This window comes from Calypte anna, chromosome 1 (genome assembly GCF_003957555.1).
Source record: "Calypte anna isolate BGI_N300 chromosome 1, bCalAnn1_v1.p, whole genome shotgun sequence".
Lineage (NCBI taxonomy): Eukaryota > Metazoa > Chordata > Aves > Apodiformes > Trochilidae > Calypte > Calypte anna.
Window position 1 is genome coordinate 47407538 of NC_044244.1, and position 22356 is coordinate 47429893.

General features: G+C 39.3%; 1 protein-coding gene across 2 annotated transcripts in view; it reads left to right on the forward strand.

Annotated features, from left to right (window-relative positions):
- Positions 1-22356, forward strand: part of RERG (RAS like estrogen regulated growth inhibitor) — a 97523-nt gene that overhangs the window by 68584 nt on the left and 6583 nt on the right. The window contains exon 3 of one of the 2 annotated variants that reach the window (XM_008505919.2): positions 16501-16557. The exons of the other annotated variant lie outside the window; for it this stretch is intronic. Coding sequence (XP_008504141.1) covers positions 16501-16557 — 57 coding nt within the window. The remainder of the gene's footprint in view (positions 1-16500; positions 16558-22356) is intronic. 2 annotated transcript variants of the gene reach the window in all.

Here is a 22356-nt window from a genome sequence, read left to right on the forward strand (position 1 = left end):
CTTGCAAAGCTAGTGGGGGTTGTACTTCTGGAAAATAATGAAAATGCCAGTAGTTGTGAGTTATAAACAGAGACTGATGAGGCAAAAATTTCTAACATAATTGTGTCCCTAGAGCTGCAAATAAGTGCCAGGAAACCTGGTGCTTCTGGAAAATATTATGTGGTCCCTATTTGCATCTGAAGAACTTAAATTTATTCTTATGGTAAGTGAGAACTTTCAGCAGGCTGATGTTGGATCTGGGGCCTCTGAAAAAAACTCTAACCTCACTGAAGTGACTAGGAAGTGTTTCAAATGCCATTTAAAGATCTCCCAATCTTTTAAATTGGAGTCATCCAAAGTTTTGACAACCATGGATCAAATGATATTATAGGAATTTGCTCAGATCAAGCTTTTGGAAACAAATGTAATTCATAGTCATATAGAACAGTGGAAAAATCATTTTGCCAGGACTAGGGGAAAAAGATTCATGGGCCATCAGCTGTGCAGCCATGCACCAAGCTTTTGAAGTGGCTAGTTATTCATTAATCTGCTTTTTATGATACTTTCTATTTTCTTGATCAAAGTAGGAAAAATGCATAGTTGCTTCAAGTTCTATTGGATATAAGCAAAAGAAAGTTTCTGTACTTTATATTATTTTTAAATGGAATTAAAATTAATTTATATTTATATAAATCAGACTTTTCCTCTGTTTGGTACATAACAGCTTATTTGCCTATGTTTGAGAATCAAGGCTCACACAAATACTGAAATCTAAAGACTGGTAGAAAATGTGGCCAACAGTATTTGGATGAGTGAGGGGAAAAACAGGGTATGGGAACGTTATTACTAAGAAGTAGTTCAAATCCTAGTTTGCAGGAAAGCAGTCACTTGGTTTTGCTGGCCTTAAGATCCTCCTAATGAAAAAAATAAAATAAATTCCTTTGTAAAAGGACAAGAAAATGAAGATGTAGTGATCAAGCAGAAGGGTGAGGAAACTTGCCATGAAATTTTACCTAAATTTGAAGTATTTCAGGTTTTCTTTCAGAAAATGGGAGGGAGGCATTGGTAGAGGCAGTAGCCCAAAATGCCAACATTTTAATTTAAAAAGTTCCAAACAGATCTCTACCAACAAAGGCTACAATAGTTGTAGTAATACTCATTTTTCTCTACATCCTTCCCCTACTTATATAAATTTAACCACCCTGTCCCTTGCCCTCAGACTGACTGTACTACACCAGTGTTTTTACCATGATCCCTCTGGCACACAACCCTTTAATACCTCTTTGGATTCATTAGTCTCCTGTTCTGGTTTCCAGAGCTTCCATCTGCCATGTGTTAGGCACTCTGGTTGTGGCCAGTGGGAAGCCAGCTCAGCTCTGGTGGAGCAAAACCATAATGAAGTCTAATCCTACCCGAATCTAATCCTAGCCAGCAGTTATTGTCCTTCTTTCATTAGCTGAGTGTTTATGGACCCTTGTGGGATGTTGTTTTCCTTCTCTGTTGGGCTACGTGCTTTCTTCAGTAATTAGTGTAGCTTGAAGAAAAAAATCTGCTGGAATAAATAGAGGAGCCTTAGTGGGAAAGACATGAAGAGACAGGTAGGAGCTTGGAGTGATGCTTTTAACTAAAATTGGACACTAAGGAACACAGTTCCAAGGGATTAACCCTGCCAACACACTCCAGAGCATGTGCCTAACACCCCCCAGCAGTACCTGGTGAGCAGATGCAGTGCTCCCCACCAGCAACATCCAGACAATTGTGGACAACCCAGGCAAACAGGTGAGCAACTAAAGAGTAAGGGGGAAAAAGTGGCCAGCAGGTTTTCAAGCAGTTCCCTGGCCCAACAATCCTTTTCCCAATGATTTTTGAAGCTGATTTAGTTTAACCAACTTTCTAAATAAAAAGACCAGGAGTCTATCCACATAAAAGTTGCTGAGACATGGCAGAGGTACTTTATTTACCTGCAAGATGATTTTCCAGGCTTTTGCTACGAATAGCTAAGGAAAAAGTTGAAAAACTAGTGAAATGTTTGCAAGAACCCTTGCACGGAAGACATAAAAGAGATGAGAAGCTTTCTTTGTAAGAGTCCACTCTACAATGCAGGAATTTAGTCTAAGCCTCCTTGTTTTCACCTATTGCAAGCCCAGGGAGTCATAACTTCTTTCTTGTAGGGGTGGAGCTGCTGCTACTATCAATTTGAGAACATTACTTATCTCATCACACCTAAACAACTCCCCCAGGGGATGAGCTTCAACCTACTGAAAGGCAAAGCTGTTGATGACTTCAGTGGGTTGTGCCTCAGGCTCCATTCGAGGAAGGAAGAATTCAGTACAAAAGCCATCCCAGCAATACAGAGCTATGCTGAGCAATGGCAACACTTCCCAGCTGCTGAACAATTTAGCAGCCCATTCGAAAACAGCCTCCTGGTCCATGTTCCTCTGGGAAAAAATTCAGTGGCACATGAGTTTTCTGCCCTTCCATTGTCAGCATTATTTCCAGGAATGTTTTTCTTTTTTTTAGCCAACACTTTCTACCACAGTGGCTTATCTGAAACCGTGTTGCAATGAGCCTTCTGCTTCTCTGCTTTCCCAACCAATCTTGGTCTTCTTATCTCCTCAGTCAATGAGTGACAGCCCCTGTGCTTTATCTACTTAAAATGAGAATATAATGTATGCCCCTTTTCTAACTAGACCACACTCATTCCTTTAGAGTACTGAGTTATGCATATATGCATATGTTTTTGCCAGTTCTTCTGTACATTTTTCTTTCAATTTTTTTTTTTTTTTTTTTTTGAGCAGGGAGGGAGGAGAGGGGAGGGTGAGACACTGGGGGGGCTAAGACCCGAAGAATAGAAGGGTGGGGAATTCAGAGAATGGGGAGAAATAACAAAAATTCCTTCTCCAGCTCTCACCTTGATAACAGCTTCCTTTGCTATTCATCCTAAAGGACAACAGGTAGAGCAGATACAGCAGCTAAGTCTGCCTGGAGCAGGAGCATGGCAGAGCAATGCTGCTGGGGGGCAGGTGCAGGGGCTTTTATTACCCCTCCAGGGCTCCATGTCACTGAGGCTCTACCACATCTGCCCCAGGTGAATTAGGAGGTGGGGTCCCAACTTTCCCAGGTCCTCTGCCATCTAAACAACAAGACCACAGGGCAGAACAATAACTGTAAGATGGACCGTATATTTTCTCCTATATTAAACCAAATCAATAGAGGGTTAGACTACTCTAAAAATTACCCTTGCTCCTGGAAGAAAGGTGAGCAAAGCTCTCAGCTTTGGCTGAACTCAGCTGAAGAGTTCATCTCACCCTGCAACAGGGTCTATCGTGAGACCATAAGACTCATCTTTACCTCCCAGGAAGGCTATGGCAGGGTGCACCAGGAGAGTTCAAAATGCCAGCTAAATTTCCCTCCTTTTTTAAAAGCAGGAAGAAACTGACTGCTGTAGAATATTCTTGCTGTCTGTTCACAGCTCATTGAAAATGAAGCTTCTGGCAACCAGTAAAATGAAATTAATGCTTTCCTTAAAGGTACATCTGTGCAAACACTGCTTCAGAATCCAAGGAAAAAGTACTATTTATATTTCCAAAACACTTCTGCTGTGTCAGCATCAGCCTATTAGCAGTGATAATCCATTTATCATCCCAGAAGCACTATCATTGCACCCAGGTTCCAGATGAAACTCAGGAGTGTGCATAGAAATTAAAACCCAAATTTTTCTAAATCTGCTCGGGGCTGAAGGAGGAAGATAAACCACAAAAGAAATTTCTACAAATGCCCTAGTGGAAGTGAAATCACCAGGTGTAGGGTGTGTTTTCTTCGGCATCAAGGCCAATTTAAACAGTCTCCACCTTTCCCACAACACCACCTTCTCTTATCATTTGGGTTGTTTTGTTTGCTTAAAGAAAAAAAAAAAATTCACTAATTTCATGTAGACCTCATACCCACAAAGACATGAATCAGCATGACTGTGTGGGTGAACTTGGTGAGCTACTAGGGAGTGACAGCAGCATACCTGGTGAGGAGACACAGATGGAAGGGCATCCTTAGAGATCAACACCATTTAAATGCTCTTGGCCATCTCACTGGCTACCTCTCTGCCCTACCAATGTCTTTCAAAATATAATTACCCATTATTCTGGGCAAAGCCAAACCAAAAAATGTGCTGAAGCAAGGCATGTAAACCTCTGGCTCCCAAGCCACTGCATCAGCCTTCATTATGAACGATTGGAGGTTTTCTTACTTGTCAAATTGTAGATTTCCAAGGCTGTGTTTCCTCACAGCTCATATGATGCCATCATGAACAGCTAAGCAAATGCAGATTGCTGCAGTCAGTATACAGCACTCTGCAGGGCAGTAAAAGGACAAATAAATATATATTGCTTTATTCAAATGCTGGCAGAAAAAGTGAAATTGTTTATACTCTCTCTGCTCATTCTAAAAAAGATCAGGAGGTGAAACTAGGGAAGGATTCTTAACCAAAAAAACACTCAACAAAACATCCAAAAAACATTAAAAGAAAAACTTAAGAGCTTTATCACTCTGCCTTGAGAAAATAATAAAGTTTAATATCATAACTGCAAGATCTCTGAAAGATCTGCAAGATCCTGAAAGATCTCTGAAACCCTTGACACTCTTATCTACTGTTGTGGCATGTACCAACAAAACCTCAGGATGAAGAAGATCCTAGAGGGGCAAATGAGATTATACACTTAAAAAACTGCCATGGGATCTTTAATGTCCCCCTAGAACAAACAGGAACTTGGTGTTTGCAGCCTCATGTAAAAGAAATGAAGAAAATCCCATCCCTAAGGTCACGTTAAACTGGGTAAACCACTGGATGAGATAATAACTGTAAGAGTACTGAATATATGACTTATCTTTGCTATCTGTGGATGTGTAACTCAAATTCAGCATGAGTAAATGTAGCAGAGATTCCTCTTAGCATAGACCTTTAATTAAGTGTAGCTAATTAACTAGCTGAGAGCAGAACACTCCCTGTATCCATAGCACTCTGGGGAGGCAGGGTCAGGTCTCCTGGCAGCTGTGGTGAACATCATAAACTAAGTTATGTTAATCCCCTAAGTTTCAGCCTTGAGATAAGTCAGAGGTTTTACAGCAGCCATTATCTACTACCGTATTTTTTATTTTGTTTGAAGACATATGACATTTATTAGCTGAATGCTCTTAAGCATTGAAAAAGAAGGCAGAAATTTAGCATTTATATTTAGAACATGCTTTCCCCCTGCCACACACACACATATCATTGTAAAGTTTACTCTGAACAGTTCCCAGGATTGTGTGTCCAGATTCCAAGCACAAGACTAATAATAACCTCTACATTATTATAGGCACCAAATGAGTCCTTATAAAACTGGAGCTGCAGCCAGGAGATAGGAGATAATAGTTGTTTATGAAAACAATGAATTAACTTAAATTAATTTAATGCTGTCACTAGGACTGGCAACCAAGCACACTACCCTGTAGTATACATTTGGCAGGGCTTATCTTTACCCATCCTAACATGCCATAGCTCTGATAGGAAACGTTATTTCCAGGTTCTGGGGTGAATTAATCTTTCTACAGACAGCTGTTGTGTGGGTTAAGCTGTGATGTGACATCAGGCAAAGAACCAGTTAGGCTTCAGATTTAAGCAGACTTTGGTCACTAGTGATTTATGAAAAGTTGCTCTCTACCAACATCTGCTCTTCCAGCCTGCTCCACAAGAAAGAAATTATGCTGCAGGTGCTGCTCTTAGATACTATTATGTGGCTACCAGTCCTGTCTCCCTTGGGGTCAGGATTTTGCCTCTAGAAAGGAGCATCTCTGTTAAAAAACCTCTATTTAGACTGAGTTTTCTTCTTCAGCTAATAATTTTTCCACTTTGCAACATGTATCTTTGCACTGTGAGATGGAAGTATGTAGTCCATAGCATTTAACTTATTTTTTACTTCAATTGTTGTTCATAGTCTATCCTTCACTTTTCTGATTCTTTAGTGTTGCAAACTTTACTGTGGAAGTAATACCTTTGTCTCTTAAAGAGCTTCTATACTTCTGCTGCTGTGTCTCTCAGTTCTCCATGTGCAATGGCAAAGCTGTTTTCTGTAAAAAGGAAAATAAAAAAATAAAAAAAGAAAAAAAAAGTGCTAGTACAAACAAAAATTCAAGATTTCAGATGGAAAGCAAGTAACAGGCACAGAGATCTTAACAACAAAGCGAAAATGAGGGAGGGTAAAAAAAAAACATCATCAGGACATTTGCCACTACTTTCCTATACACTATGTTGCTAGTAACTAGTCACATAAATCTGAAAACCATTGTGGTTTATGTCACTATCTGATGTATTTGTTCCCACACGCCTTCCTCCATTCATTCTTCTGGGAACTCGTCCAGGTATCTGCTTTAGATACTTGGCAATGAGCCTGTCAGAAAGAAAACAGTTCCTTATCTTTTTCCTTTAAAATTTCAGGTAGCCAAGGAGCTGCAATGTAAAATCAGCTAATAGCACAATTTGAAAAGAATGGGTCCCCATACATATTTTATTGTTCATTGCATTAAAAAGCTGCAACATTTATCCATGATTATGTCATCAGGCTTATAAAAAAAGAGGGCTGTGAAAAATCCATGAGCCAGTTTTCAATGTAGTGTGTTGCTGATTCTTCATTTCCCTGTGACACAAGCACCTTACAGCCATACATCTCTTGCTTGATGGCCTACAAATCAGTCAATAGGGCTGATTATACAAACTTGTAGCATTCACCTAAGCTCCTTTGTCAAAGCAAGCTGAAGATTGCACAGGACATGTAATCTTTCAAGTTTTTCCAAGTATATCCTACCCCATCAGGACTGTAGTTGTAACGTAAATTTTTTCCAGGTTTTCTGACATTTCCATGCAGCCAAAGCCAGAAAGGCACAGTGTTCATGTAAAAAGAACCAAAATAAAGCCAGGGAATGGCTTGCTTTTCATTTGATGCAAGCTGTCGTCTCATCTGATAAAGAACACACAGACATAAAAAGAGAAAATCATTTATTAGGCTGAGGGTGATAGTATGTGCCAACTCAGACCACATAGGAACAGCCAGTGCTGTATACCAAAAGTAAATAGGGAGCCCTGCATCCTCTTACATCACTGGGTTTCTGAGGAAAACAAGAAAAGAAGGAATGCTTTATGCCATTTCTAGTTAGCATTTGTGCTGATCTATAGAGACTTAATGAAACACAGTAATGCATTTTTACAACAGTGCTACCTTTTGCCATCATGAAGGTTACAAATACAGATTGATCCAGCATTAACAGCAGTGGCCTTGCTCACAGAATGCTAACTGCTCTCTCATTCAGGCTGACTCACCAGGACCTCATAAAACCCTGTTTTTAAGCATTTAGAGTTCACTAAGTCTTCAGCCTAACAGCAAAAGAGTCTGTTGTGACTTTCCAGGACATACCATATGAAACAAAATGTCTTTTGCTCCTGATAAGAGCAGTAGTCAGTAAGATGGTCAAACATCAGCCAGCTCCCCAAATTATCAAGCTCTTTAATCAAGCAATTATCAAGATTCCCACTAGCATTCCCACTAGCATCCTCTTAGGCAGGGGTAAGGATTTATGGCCAGGTTGCTTCTGGCAGCCAGGATACTATCATAGAACAGCTGGACCTTGCAGACCAGTCCCTACCCTGAGTAAGGATTCACACAGAACAGGAGTTTTACTTTGCTGGGAAAATTTCTTCATCTCCTTTGGGCATGAGACTGTTCTCCCTCCCCTACTCCCTGAGAAAGGGGTCCACAGATGTCCCAGGACATGTCAAACTTCTCTAATAAGGCAACTTCACTTTTCTCCCCTTTCTTCCAGTTCCTCCTATTCATCTCTTGCCTGCTGAACATGCAAAATGAGAGGGAACAGTGATCAGAGCATGAGGTGATGAAGAGAGTCTTAAATAAAAAAGAAAAGGAAAAAAAATTCAAACAACAAGAAAAAACCCTCAACATCCCACAAAATTGCTAAAACCAACAACAAAACCAAAAAACTCACAATGAACCACATTAAAAGGAAAAAAAAAAAAAATTCCCCCCTCCTGCACTGAGGATGCTGATGCAGCTTCTTTCCTCTGCACTGGCAGAGAATGAAGCAGCAACTCCACACTGTCCAAGGAGCAGCACAAAGCAGCTTCAAAATAGATAAGCAGCCCTTTTCTCACAATCATCACCCAAGTAACTCATCTTGTCTGTATCTCTAAGCAGGCTCAGGCCTGGCAGAACAAAAGCAACTCTGAACCTTTCCAGTAAACAGAGATCAGCTGAAGCTGAGGAGCTGACTGATGCTACAGACAAGATTTTTGCCATCTCCCCATTACAGTGGCATCAGGTTAAACACCCCACAATTTAGTTCCACATCTTTCTCCAGTGGAGTACAAAATAATACTGCAGGGATTAAAAGAAAAAAAATGGACTTGTGTGAGATTTGGTTTGTTTTAAACTTGCATTTCCTAAATGATGGGATCTTGGAACACAAGGTATTTAGGCATTTCGTCTGAAAAAAAAAAGAACCCAACCAACCAAACTAAAACCAAACAAAAAAACCCAACTTCCCCCAACACACAAAACCCCACCAAGCCCCCTATCTTCCTTCCAAAAAATGCCCTGTTCAAAGTGTATTTTCCAACAAAAATTAATTCATACAAAAATGCTTTGACAATAACCAGAAGATCACCCTGTCATCTAAAGTATTATAGAATTTGCTCCTTAATTTCCTTTCTTTCTTTTACCTTCTTTAAGATGACAAACTAATTTGACAAAAAGAAGAGTTGGATATTTTCTACTGTCAAAACTGGGAGAAAAAATACAAAAAAATCTACAGCCCATTGTCATCTTGCTATCGTCTTAATGAAGTACTGAATTTTTAAAGAAAAAAGTTTTCCACTCATTCTTTCTTCTGAAAATACTCTATTTTTTCAATTTTCTCTCAAATAAGTATTTTTTTAATTTTATTTTTCAGCTTAAGATGGGGGGGTAGTGGTTTTATGTCAATATTTTATACCGAAAATCTAACCCTCCTTTGCCCAGTGCCTTTCAAAACATGCAAACTTAAACCTTATCCGAGTCAGTCATCTGAAAAAGCAACAGTTATTTGTGTGATTTCATCTCTAAGACTTGCTCTGCAGCTCCTTCATAAATATACTGTGTCTCTCACACACAAACGTCTGGAGGTGTTACCATTAACAATGTTTTGGAAAACCATATGTGTTAGTAATAGCACACCAGAAAGTTTAGTCTTCACAGAAGGAGGACATAACAAGTTACACAATGAAGTCAAGACAGAAGAACTGGTACAAGTATGGCTATTACACAGTGCTTGCCTCAAATGATCAAAACCATTAGATACCCCAGTCTGGTAGTTTATCTTTTATATGAGAGGACACCTATGAAATAAACCACCTTACAGTGGAGCAATTCATTATGGAGTAGGATAAATATAAATTAAGCCTCCTGCTTGTATTCCATATGCAGCAGCTGTTGGGGAAAAAAAAGGCTGTTGCACTGAAGGCAATGGGCAGAACATTACTACAAAAGATCTGTTCAGTGGCAATAGGATGAATGGCTGTTATACCATGTATTTTGTTAATTTCACAGTAGACTATCCCAGATGAATATACAGAGAGTAGTTTATTGTGAAATTATCATGTCAGAAGCCAGACAAGAAATACTTCCTGCTATTAACATTAGGATGAGGTTATAATCAAAGATTCTGACAAATTCCTTATTCAGTACTGCAAGTGCCTTCGTTCCTCTGTGCCACGTCTGTGCCAAGTTTGCTTTCTCCCCAGCCTCCGAGTTGGAGCAAATGTTGCCTTTAACCTGGGGGCCAGACCTCTCTGTCAGTGAAAGAAGATACTCCCAATGCTTTAGCATTGGGCTCAGTTTGTGCAAAAGCTGTAAGCCTAGGGAAGCAGGACCAGGCACAGCTCGATGTTGCAGGAGAGCTGCAGCATCCATGAGACACCGTGGCCAGGCACATGCAGGCAGGCAGCACCCTGTAAGACTGGCAAGCCCAAATGTGGTCTGGTTGGTGAGCAAGGGAGCAGTCACCCTGGAAATGAGTGTGAACATAGGTAGAGCACTTTCCCTTGCACAAGCTGGGAAATGGATGGCTCACCTTTCCATTTCATGAGCACCTGCAAGGATTAGTTTCATTGCATGGAAGTAAATTATTTCTATCTTGATTCTCAGTGGCAGCAAAGGTAAACTAACGTGCATGTTATGATAAAAGCACCACAAGCTGTTGTTTATTTCCTTCCTTGCAATTAAAACGTGCTTGTAAAATATTCTGATGTAGGGCTTTCTTCCAGTCTGCTGTTAAAACAGTTGAGATTTCAAATGAACTCCTGGAAAAAAGTTACTTACCTCCAGACCCTTTTCACTCAAAAATCAGATACTTGCCACAGCAGTAGAATGCGGTTACACCTGAGATAAACTGGAATTGCCACAAACACAAGAAAGACTTGCTAGAACTTAGTAGTAGAAACTAAAAAATGACAGCAATGTTAAAAATTAAATGTATCACACTGACATTTAGTGAGGCAAAGGGATGAATGCCCTGATGCAGACTACTAAAACCAGAGATGAGTAGTTCTGAGGTCTCTATGTCTTCCAGAGTAGCACAGTCCATCCAAACAACTTGTCAAAAGAAGGTTTATTATTAACATTTTATTGAACATCCTACTGAATTAGCATCTGAAGCAGCTCTGAGTCCTGCTATGTGCATATTCAACATGTAAAATATTATTTACTGTAAAGATAAATGCAAATTCCACTGCTTAATTTTTATATTTGAAGAATGTTAGTGGTTTTGAAGTACTTGAACATGGGATGTTGGTTTAGAACATGATCTTTCTCTGGGGACTAGGATAGAGATTTGAGAAAGGTATTCAAGTCCCTTTACAGCCTACCAGAACAAAAAGAAATTTATGATTTTTGGTGCTGAAATTTTACTCCACAGCACTGAAGTCTACATCATTACCACTGAAGAAAAAAGGTTTATATTACACTAAGTAATAAAATCTCCTGAAAGGCAAGAGCAACACATTTCATCACATAGCTGTCCAATCCAACTCTGTGTTTACTACTATACAATGTGTATATATATGTGTAAGCAGCTGTATATATATACTGTTATGCAGATGTTATAAAGTACATATAAAAATATTTTAATTTTTCATATTTATGCTTAATTGATACTTATATATAAAAGTATCGATACTTTTTATATTTATATCATCAGCCACTGGAGAACCTTGCTGTATTGTTACAGAAAAATCATACAACTATACCAGGTCATTTCCTCTGAATAGTTCACTTCTGAAGAGAGAGATCAACCAATCTCTTTTTTTTATCCATTACATTTACCTTCTAGTTTACTACAAGCACTTTAGGCTTTAGCATCAGAAGTGACTACAGGGAGCAAACCAAGAGAGGAGGAAAGGCAGAGGAACCTCCTGTTGATGCCTTATTCACCACTCTTGCATCCCCACATCACTGAATTGCCAGAGATACTGTCAAAACTTGAGTCAATCCTAGGCCCATGGGTTTGGAGCCAGAAGTGATGACTGCATTTGTACTTCTATGATGCACCAGGATCAGAAAAGCACTCAGCACTAGAAGTTTCTACTTCCACACATACATGGCTCCAAACAACCTGCTCTTTCAGGAACAGATTTAATTCTCATGGTAGTGCCTTTAAAACAAATCATTACCCCTCAGAGCTGGGCATAGAGTTGCCAAAGAAGGCAGCACATGGCATGCCAGAATCCTGTGGCACAGGCATCCCACAGGCTGGAATTCTGATACACAAGGAGCCTCCAAGAGGGTGGATGGGGGATGAGCTCTCTAAGAAAAACATGCATTAAAAAACCAAACCAAACCAAACCAAAAAAAAAAAAGCCCCAAACTTAATTTGTGGAAGTGCATTTTGATCATTATAATATTTTGTTTTAGCCACGCACTCTGGTGTCTCCTGACAAGTATAGTTTACCAATGACAGACACATCATCACAGCAGCAGGAATGGACTTTTTGGTAAACTCAATAATGGGACTACTTTCAGACCATTTAAATAGCTGAAAATTTGCATGGCATAAAAGAGTCATGATCCAGTTATTTAACCATGGAGAAGTGTTTTTTCTCAGAGTCTCAGAGAGACTCTATAGCTTTTGTGGAAGGGGAAGTTTTTCAAACAAAACCCTGATTCCATTCTTCCCCCAAAAGCTCAGCTTGTTTTGGCTGAAACAATAACATGTTCATGAAGATCTGTATTCAGGCAGATTGTAAATTTAGCCAGAGCATGTATACGTTACAAAATCCAAACAACTATATAAAGGAAGAAGAAAAACACCATCAAAAATCCAAATGTTCTAAAAGATACGGACTGAGATTTTTAAAGCTAAGGGATTCAACCACAGAATTCTCAAAGGAATTGAGTAATTAGGTGGCTGATAATCTCAGTTTATATGCCAGGTTAATTCCTGATATAACTTCATTGTCCTCTGTGGAGTTACACTGCAAATGCTTTTGACAGATAGTCATGCTTCTTCTCCAAGAATAACTTCTAAAGCAGAAGATTTAAACATGAGTGAATGAAAGCCATGGGCCAAGTTCTACCCTAATTTAAAGCCTCTACACAACAGCTGACTTGGAATGGAGGGTTTAAGGAAAGAAGAGACATGAGTCTGTTCTTCCTTTGCTGGGACATTACATCAATTCCTTTAGGTAATGGTCATGTCTCTGAAAAGCAGAGTGGGAATCCAAATTGCAGTTTGTTGGAGATTCTTTCCTTCTAAGCCTGCAAGTTCTTGTATTTCACAAGCAGTAAGTGTTCTGGGAAGAGCCTGGACTGGGCTCAGTGGAGGGACCATGAAATTCACTCCTATTATGTACTGCACTAATCTGAATCTTGCCTGCTTCAAAACGTAGTTCCTCTTCTGTTGAGCACTGGAAATGGTCATTTTAATATGAACATTGAAATTAGTCACCTAGGTTAATCAGAAAACAACATGTTTCAGACATTCTCAACCTCGTTGTTATTTTGAATCAAAACCCAGCATTTGGATTTTTTTTTCCAGTGTGTTGGGTTATTTGGGGCTTATTTTTAGCAGTAGAGTGAAGCCTGTCTAAAAAAGACTGACAGGTCAAAGTGGGTGCGTAATAGTTTTACAGAGGTGAGAAGGCAGTAATGCCCATTTCAGCTCTTTCTATGCAGCTCTGCTAAGGACACAGAGAAACTTTGTTGTTTTGCCCAAAGTGTCATTTATGCTAGCAGAAGAAATCTGAATGCTACAGCTCTTAAGCGTAATGAATTTCTAATGTCCTCACTCCTGAGTTTTCTGCTGGCAGAAGTTATTTTACTAAAACAAAAGTGATGTAATCTGGCAGGGAGGGAGCTCAATATAAACAAAATGGCTTCATAGTAATATCCCTGCTCTAGGGGGATCATGGCTTGGGCAGGAAGCACAATCCAGCAAGCTGGTCTCCAGACTGACAGCCCAAGCACTTGGATGCCCTTCTCAGCCCCTCTTTCATCAAGTGTTTTCACTCAAATCATGTAGTAAAGTAACATACATTGATGTAGTACTTCACTGGGTGGCAGGGGCCTATCTGCTAAACAACCCTAATGAGGTAAAAATGAAGGCATTCCCCATCCAACATAGTTTGCAATAGTCATAAGCAGGGCAGATACTGGATCAAAAGAATCCCCCATGAAATCTGCGAAATGCAGCTGCTGATTTTCAGCCTTTTAAGAGAAAAGCTGCATAGGAAGGGCTGTGACCATTGCCAGGAAGGGAGTATTTTGAGGGAATCACAGCCAGGCCAGAAGCAGGGAGGCTGAGCAGAGCAAGCCTTGCAGGAACTGCAGCTCCACACAGCCCCCAGAATGTGCAGCCCCAGAACTGGCACAGAGCATATGGCTTGGAAGCTGGTATTTCCCCACTCACTGGGGGAACAGCAGCAGGGTTGTGCTGAGGTGGCATTTTCTTCCCTCCACTGGACTCAAGCAAGCCTTATACAAGTACTTTTTTACCAGATGAGCCTCACAAGCAATTCACTGGGCTTGCTGTGCTCCCTACTGAGACCAGGCAGTGAGGGACACTGATTTCCATCCTGCCCTATGCATTGCAGCAGCCTCCCACCCTTTTTTCCCCTCTCTCCAGCTCCCTTTTGCTTATGTAATTGTTTGTTATTTTGGCAAACAAGCCTCCCTGCTGAAGATGAAAACTACATACTTCTCCCCTCCTCACCGGAGATTATATCTGTGATCTCTTATTCTTCACCTCTGTTGTACTCTGTACACAGCTGCACCTCTCTTCTCCCAGGCTCATCTCAGCAGCTTCAGTCCAGTTCTACCTGTCCTTCTTATCACTTATCACCTTCTCACTTCCTTCATTTGGACTGTCCCCAAAAATCAGCTCTTGTCCCTTGTTCCCAGAGCTGCTGCTCTCTACTATTTGAAAGCATTTCTTCCAGGTCTCTTCATCTCTTTGACCCTGCTCTCCATAAGTTTCCATCTACAGGTATGAAGACTAAGTGGACCACATTTCAAGATGATAAAAGCTAGACAGGTTCCCCAACTCTCTTCTGCCTTTTCTGTTTCCTCATTAGCTACTCCAAGTCCAGGCAAGTCAAGCAACACAGGCAATATTTCAATACCTGCAATATAGGTAGTACATCACTGCTTCTCCTTCAGAGTACAGCTGTGAAAGAAGAAAGCATTGTTTTAAACCTGTTCTTGAAAAAGATGATCAGAAGGACTCTTCTATGATTGGAGAAATTTACCATGCATCACTACCCAGTCAAAATGCAAAAAGAAAGAAATAAAATTAAATTAAAAAGAACATGCTATGTATTTTACTAGCAATTAGAGGAGAGTCATGACCAAATATGAAAAATGGATCTTGTTAGGCTGATGGCTAGGAAGACTTTTTCTATAGCTGAAATCACTGCAATCATAACTAGTGAAGTGATATCTTTAGCTCCATTTTGGAAATCCAGAAAGGATTTTTAATAATTGGCAATGGTGAAGACTTCATTTTCATCACTAAAAATTCAAAACACTGCTTAGTTTTAAAGTAGAACATAATCAATATCCTGAAAAAGCCTTTATACCTGGTTTTTGAAGGGGATGGACCTCAGTTCAAGAAGGACAGGGAAGTGCTTGAAAGAGTCCAGCGCAGAGCTACTAAGATGATTAAGGGAGTGGAACATCTCCCTTATGAGGAAAGGCTGAGGGAGCTGGGTCTCTTTAGTTTGGAGAAAAGGAGACTGAGGGGTGACCTCATCAATGTTTTCAAATATGTAAGGAGTGAGTGTCAGGGAGATGGAGTTAGGCTTTTCTCAGTGATGACCAGTGATAGGACAAGGGGTAATGGGTGTAAATTGGAGCACAGGAGGTTCAAGTTGAATATTCGAAAAAATTTTTTTACTGTAAGGGTGACAGAGCCCTGGAACAGGCTGCCCAGGGGGGTCGTGGAGTCTCCTTCACTGGAGACATTCAAAACCCGCTTGGACACGTTCCTGCACGATGTACTCTAGGTGGCCCTGCTCTGGCAGGGGGGGTTGGACTAGATGATCTTTCGAGGTCCCTTCTAACCCCTAGGATTCTATGATTCTATGATTCTATGACATAAGCAGCAATATCTTAGCCCATAAACTGAATCTGAGAACCAGTTATCCAGTACTCCAAAATCGAAAGCTTTTTTCTCTTTCTGCAAACTCATTAATAGCATTTGTTGACCACTAGTTTAAAACATTATAGCTGATCATTTCAAGTGGCAAGTAGGCAAAACATGGTACATAAATTGTTGCAAGGAAAGAAGGCCAGAACAGAGAAGGGAGCTAATTAGCCAGTTATATCTTAACTTTTAACCTTACAGGGTTAAAAATCTGAAGGAGAGATTTTTGAGAATTAAATTATTTTGAACACCCCCACTTTTGAATCTTTAAAGCATCCTGGTACAAAAGTTGCCAACACTTTTCCCACTGATTATGGAAAATCTACAGCATTTAAAATAGTGGCTTTTTTCAAAGCTCATCTGCTCATAGAAATGTAAATGGTGGTGTTTTGGCTTTTTAATGGTAAAAAAAACCAAACCAACAACACCCAAAAAACAAAAAACAAATCAAACTAAAAAACCCCCATACATAAAAACCAAAGCATACCACAAAAAGTGGAAAAAAAACCACTGCCATTTAAAGCCTCCTGGTATACTTTGTCCTGAACTTTTACATGGGTAAATGATTAATGCTTTAAAGGGTTTTGGTTTTGTGGTTTGGTTTGGGTTTTTTTTTTCCCCTCTAAAAGTGTAAAGAGGGTGATAGTGAAAAGACCTTAACTGCTGCAAGAAGCAAGGGGGAATTCTGCTCACTGTTCAGGGAAGCTGCTACATGCCCATTCACACGGAAGACTTTTCTGAGAGAGCTTTAAAGACCATGAGTTGATGGCTTTGTGCATCTCACCTAAAACCTTTTTGCTCCTCCAGCTCTCGTCGTACGCTTCTTGACCAAGCGGTTCATCTGGGAGTATGACCCAACACTAGGTAAGCAGCATTTTATTCTATACACGTGGTATGCTGTATATTATAGCATGACCAAACTAATGGAAGGTTATAGAGTTAAAATTCCAAGCCTTAGTCAACTTTTAAATTTACTGTAAAAAGCTTCTCTATGGTCATTTAAAGCTGAAGCAAATTATTTCCTAAGATGGCAGAATAGAGAACCAGTAATGCACTCAGACAAAAGCAGATTTAATATGAGGCACATTTCTGCCCACGCAGAACTCAGTGGGAATTTTGCCATTGAAAGCAATCGTGTTAGAATTTCACTCTGAAAATTATTTAGTGTAAAATTATTTTCTGCTTTTGGATAAACCAGACATCAGCAGCTAGAGAATAAGATGGCTGGGATATGGCTCAAAAATTAAAGGGGAAAAAAGTGTTAGGTACTTACAATCTACCTGCCCTTGAGGTAATTCTATTGCTCTCACTTTCAAACACATTGCATCTCACTTTATGAATAAACACATAAGGTTAGTCATAAAAACAGCATCCACAGGTCTTCTCTGCTGCTCCCATTTAGCTGTTTTGTGTCTGGCACTTTTGAGATGGTAGCACAGATATCTCAAAGAGATATCAAACAGTTGCTCTGAATTATACTCCTTGCTTGAGAATTGATCCCAAGGTCCGATTTTGTAGTTTATCCTGAGTTAGTATTCATAGGAATGCTCTGCACCAGACAAAATCCAGACCAAGAAGCCAGAGGTGGGGCATGTACATCTTAGAAAGCACCTTCAGGACTAAGTGATTTACACATGAAGTAAACGCTGGGAAATTACCTTTTCCTCCAACAATCTGTTGCCATCTCCTGTACAGTTAAATAGCTATTTCTTTTTTAAGGTTCTTTCTCCAAGAGATCTCACCAAGAACTAGAGAACACCATAAGGTTACAGAGCAGAAACAGATGAAAGTTTAGTACACTATATTGCAAAATCCAAGCAGCTTTCAAAAGCTGCTTTCCAAGATACTTTCAAAAGGCGAAGTATCCAGTATCATACTAACTATCTTCATCTGGTAAAATGAAATAAGTAAATAAACAAAGAACCAAAAGACAGATATCAGAAATCTCGTATTGGAAAAATAATTCTGAGAACAACCTGAACTCAAACACATTCTTTTATCTGCTAATATCAATATATTTGTCAGTGAATTGTATGTCACCTGCCTTGTACTTCATGGTGGGATGTTCAGCATAATGTTCTCTTAGTATTATTAGTATTACTACCTCACATCTCTGTCACTAACATCATTTTAAGAAGCTGACAGTATATACAACAGTCTTGTATCAGTATAATCCAAGTTCATCAAGTTCTTACAGGGATGATTCATGCAAAAGTATCCTTGTTTAAAAGTTGCCTTCTTTAATCACACAATTTAAGTTACCAGCAAGCTGCTAGGCTTATTATTTTTTGTCCTGTTTTTAAGGCCCTATGCCCTTTTTGGGGTACTGTGTTTGACATTTGTTTGTCTTACAACTTTACAACTGCAAGATAACCATGCCTCTCAGGAACTGAATTCTCTTCTGCTTGCAACACAGAAAGCTTCCATGCAGACAACAGTCCTATTTCAATCAAACAAAAATTAAATCTCCTGATATAGTGAATTTTATGTTCTAATTCAGTTGGAGAATAACAGCTTAAATTGTGTATTACAGTTATTGTGAAGCTAAGTGCTTGAAGTTACTCAGGAAAAAAGTTTTGAGAAACACAAAAACTAATAAACTATTATCAAGAAGTTCTTTCTTAATAGCATTAACCTCTGGTGGAAGCTGTCCACCAGGAACTGGTTTTAAAGCACTGTTTATTTCAAACTGTGGATCCCAACAGGATTCAAAGGAGGCTCTGAGTGCTAGAAAAAAAACTCCCAAAAATCTAACCATTATTGAAGCCTTCAGAGATTGATCAGAAGCAGCCTGTACCTTCAAAAGCTTTGAGAAACAGTGCACTAAAGAATCAATTGCTGTCTTTATCATGATTATTCTGTGCTAATTTAGTGGCCAGTTAACCATCAACATTACATTAATTTCCTTAACTAGAAACAAAGCTGCAATAGCCAAGATTTAAAAAGTTGTGTAATTTACAGGTTGTGTAATTTGTTCTGAATTAGCATTTTTTTATGTACAGTTGGGAGAATCAGGTATAGGGACTTAAAGCACCTATTTTTGCTGCATAGGGAAGAAAACCAAACAAATAAAGACCCTACAAAGTGTAGACTACTCAGGTATTTGTTGATTCTGTCATTTATTTGTTGCCCAGTCTCTCTGACCCTGCTTCTCACCTGTGAAATCCTCAATCTCACACAGAAGGTGTAAATCCTTTGACTCTACAAATACCAGTTATTTAAGACACACATCTCAAGGGTGCACAGAAAGCATTTCTCCAAAGACTGAATTTTAAACCAAGTCCACTTATAAAATAACAGCAACCAAGGAGTTAATATTTTTGTTGACCTTTCTAAAAGTTACTTGGCTTTCTCACACTATCCCAGATGGCTTTCTCTGCTGTTCACATATTTCATACAACTTTGCTAAGGCTCTGAAAGGAAAACTGCCTCAAGAGCAGATAATCAGAAGAACAGAGTGGTGTGACAGACTGGCACATCTATGGGGGCAAAGACAGACAGACAGCACAGGAGTGTTTAATTTGAACAGGATAAAGAAAAAACTACTCATTACTTTGAAGGAGGAGAGGTAAACATAGAGAAACATGAGTCTTAAGAAAACCTATAATTTTTCTAGGTCTACTAGATGAACAGTAACATTTTTAAGGAGTATTTCTTCCAACTGCATTACAATTTCTTTAAATGATTCAGGGTTTTGTTCGCTATTTTTCAGCTGGGAGGGTAAAAAGCCTTGAGCTGCTGTTTCTATAAACTCCTACCCTTAATGCAAGATATGTTCAACCCCTGAGAAACTATGAGTAAAATATGTAGGCAAAAGAGCAAAGGCAGGAAATAAAGTGGTACAAATTGCTGCCCCATTAACTTGACTATGAAAGGCCCATGAGCACTCAGTTCTTCTCCAGCTTTATGTGATACAACCAAAGTACTGGAGAAAGTCATGCTAGATAAACAAGTGCTTGAGATACTTCTGTTAGTACCCTGAATTATCTGAGAGCAGAGAACTCCCTCCTACAGACCAGCTCAAGAGTTATAAATTTCACCACTGAGGCAAGAACAGCAAGAACTTTGAGAAGATACTCTTTACATTGACAAGAAGGCTTTTCTCATTGGAAAGCTTGTTGCAAGGAAGATTATTTTTACATTAGAAGGGTACTTTTGCCCATATAGCCACATCTGGAGCTGGGGGTTATGATAGTAAAATGGTGTCATTCAAGGACCATAAAAAAAAAAAGCAGCAAACAGAAAATAGCCCAACACAACCCCACTTCCAGACTTCCACAAGGGAAGTTTGCAGGTAGCATGCACGATGTAATTAGCCTTATAACCCTAGCAAATATTGCTACCCTGAGTTTCTTTTCTGCAGCTGATACATACAGATATATACAAAAACCATAAATAAAACAGAGCAGAGTGGGAACATAGCCAAACTAGCTTCCATCAGAAAGGGTGAGAACCATAAACAAGTTAGCTGTGGGACCCAGGACCGCACTAAGAATAATTTATTCTAGCAAGAGAGAATGGGCTAAATTCCTGGGTCCATTTTGTGCCACTGCAGCCATGAAAAAAGCTTAGAACCTCAGATTCAAATACATTTTTCAAGGACTGTCTTTCCTTTCTGGTTTATTCAGCTAACACATTGTCTGGACAGCTGGAGCACCACGTGAATACAAACCTTTCCTCCCCAGGACTGCTTTCACTGCTGCAGGTCACAAGTTGAAGAAACAAATGTCTTTGTATACTGTAGATTTCTAGTTTTCTTGAGTTGTGGCTCACTCAGCAAGTTTGCCTTAACACTCCTGAAGGTTTATTGCCTGCCTCTACCATAAAATTAGTAATTTCCAGCACTATGGCTGAGAGAGAGACTTCCCAGACAGCAAACAGAACTTTTGACAAATGGGCCCATACTAAAATAAGTGTTAATAAATCATTAACTGATGGTCCTTTTGGCAGTAGGGCATAAAGGTTGACAGAGCAGGAGCCCCAGGAGGAAAGCAGCCTGGGGAAATTTTCCTTACCAGCCCTTTTCCTCTCACTGCCAAGCAATCTGCACAGTGCTATAGACCAGGTCATCCACGTGCTCAAGACTAAAAATAACAATTTTCCAAGGTGAGCAAAAGAGGACAGAGTTCTGCCATCATCTTGCAGAACTTTGCCTTCTCCATATTTTGCCTGAACACCCATGTTGACAACTACAGCTTATCCAAGCACAAGTTAGAAATAACATACTTAGTGGTCCACTATAGGCTTTCAGCCAAAGTGAGATGTAATGGTAACTAAGCATTTGGAGCTTGGAAGAATGGCTGCCAACCTATGCTTCAGGCAGTACTATGACAAATATGTAGGTCCTTAATAAATTGTGGAAAACAGTTTGACTTTCAAGACAAACTCTAGCTATTATCATACTCAATTTTTATTAACAAAATCACTCATTTCTTCTGCTTCAGTGTTTAACAGCAATAGTCAAGACTGTGCCTCACTAGGTGTCTTCCTCGGCTTCTCTTTTTCCCAACTTCAAAATAGTAGAAACATTATTTGACTTGAGGTACATTTAATACTTCATATTATTTTTACTATACTTCTCAACATTAGGAATTTATATAGAATGCATTAACAGCATGAGCCATGAAAGCACTTGTGGTTTCTCTGAGGTGTTTGTAAGGCAATAGACTGATACAGCCTAGAGCACCTTAAACACCCAGAACTAACCTCTAGAATACTCAACAAATACTAGAAATTATGAAATTGTTAAGCAGAGGAAGATGCTTAAAATAACATGGAAAGCGGTTATCTGAAAGTGTGGTTTGTTTGTTTTTTTTTATACAAGTCTCAAGATGAAGATATCCCTGATGCCAGTAATAAAAATATTGTTTTTATAGTATCTTGACAGGCAGCAAAAATGAGGAATGAAAGTAGCCTTTTTTATCTGTGTCTATAGCTGCAAAATATTTTGCCCCTGCTTTTCTCTATCATTATATTCTGAAGTATTCTCCATATGAGCAGAACTTTCCAGTGCTAACTTTTGCACCTTCAGGAGACCAAGCTTTTATTTTGCTTGTTTTAGGTGTGAGAAACATCTCACTGGGTAGTTTTCACTTATATTGGCAGAAACAAGATGAAACTCACAGCTTCACTAGTAAAGACTACTTGCCACAATCAAACCAAAAAAAAGTAGCAAAATAGAGATTATTTAGACTTTAAATTGTCATCGCTATAATGCCCACCAGAAGCTAATGCCTCTGCTTAGTGTTGGTGAGAAAGTAAATTCAGAAAATTTAAAAAACAAAACCTAAACAACCAAATAAAACAAAACAAGAAGCTAAAGCATTGAAGCTTACATCCTACTAATTAGCACTGCTCCTGTTATCCTGGTTTTGTTCTAGAGTGCCTTAATGGATCTCGTTCCCAGGTACCTGCACACATTTTCTCTGCCTCTCATGGTAAAAGCTGGATGAGGACTGAACCTGTAGGAAAGGAAAAGTAGCATCTATTCTCATAAAAAGAAACTCAGTCTTTGCAAGCAGGAAAAAAGTTGATATGCAGCCAACAGGTAGACATACTTCCCATTATTTTGAGAGTCATCTTCAAGAATATTGTATTCTAGGAGTTCTATTTGGAGGCAAAATTGTTATTTAATGAAAACAAATGCTTTTCTTTAGACTAATT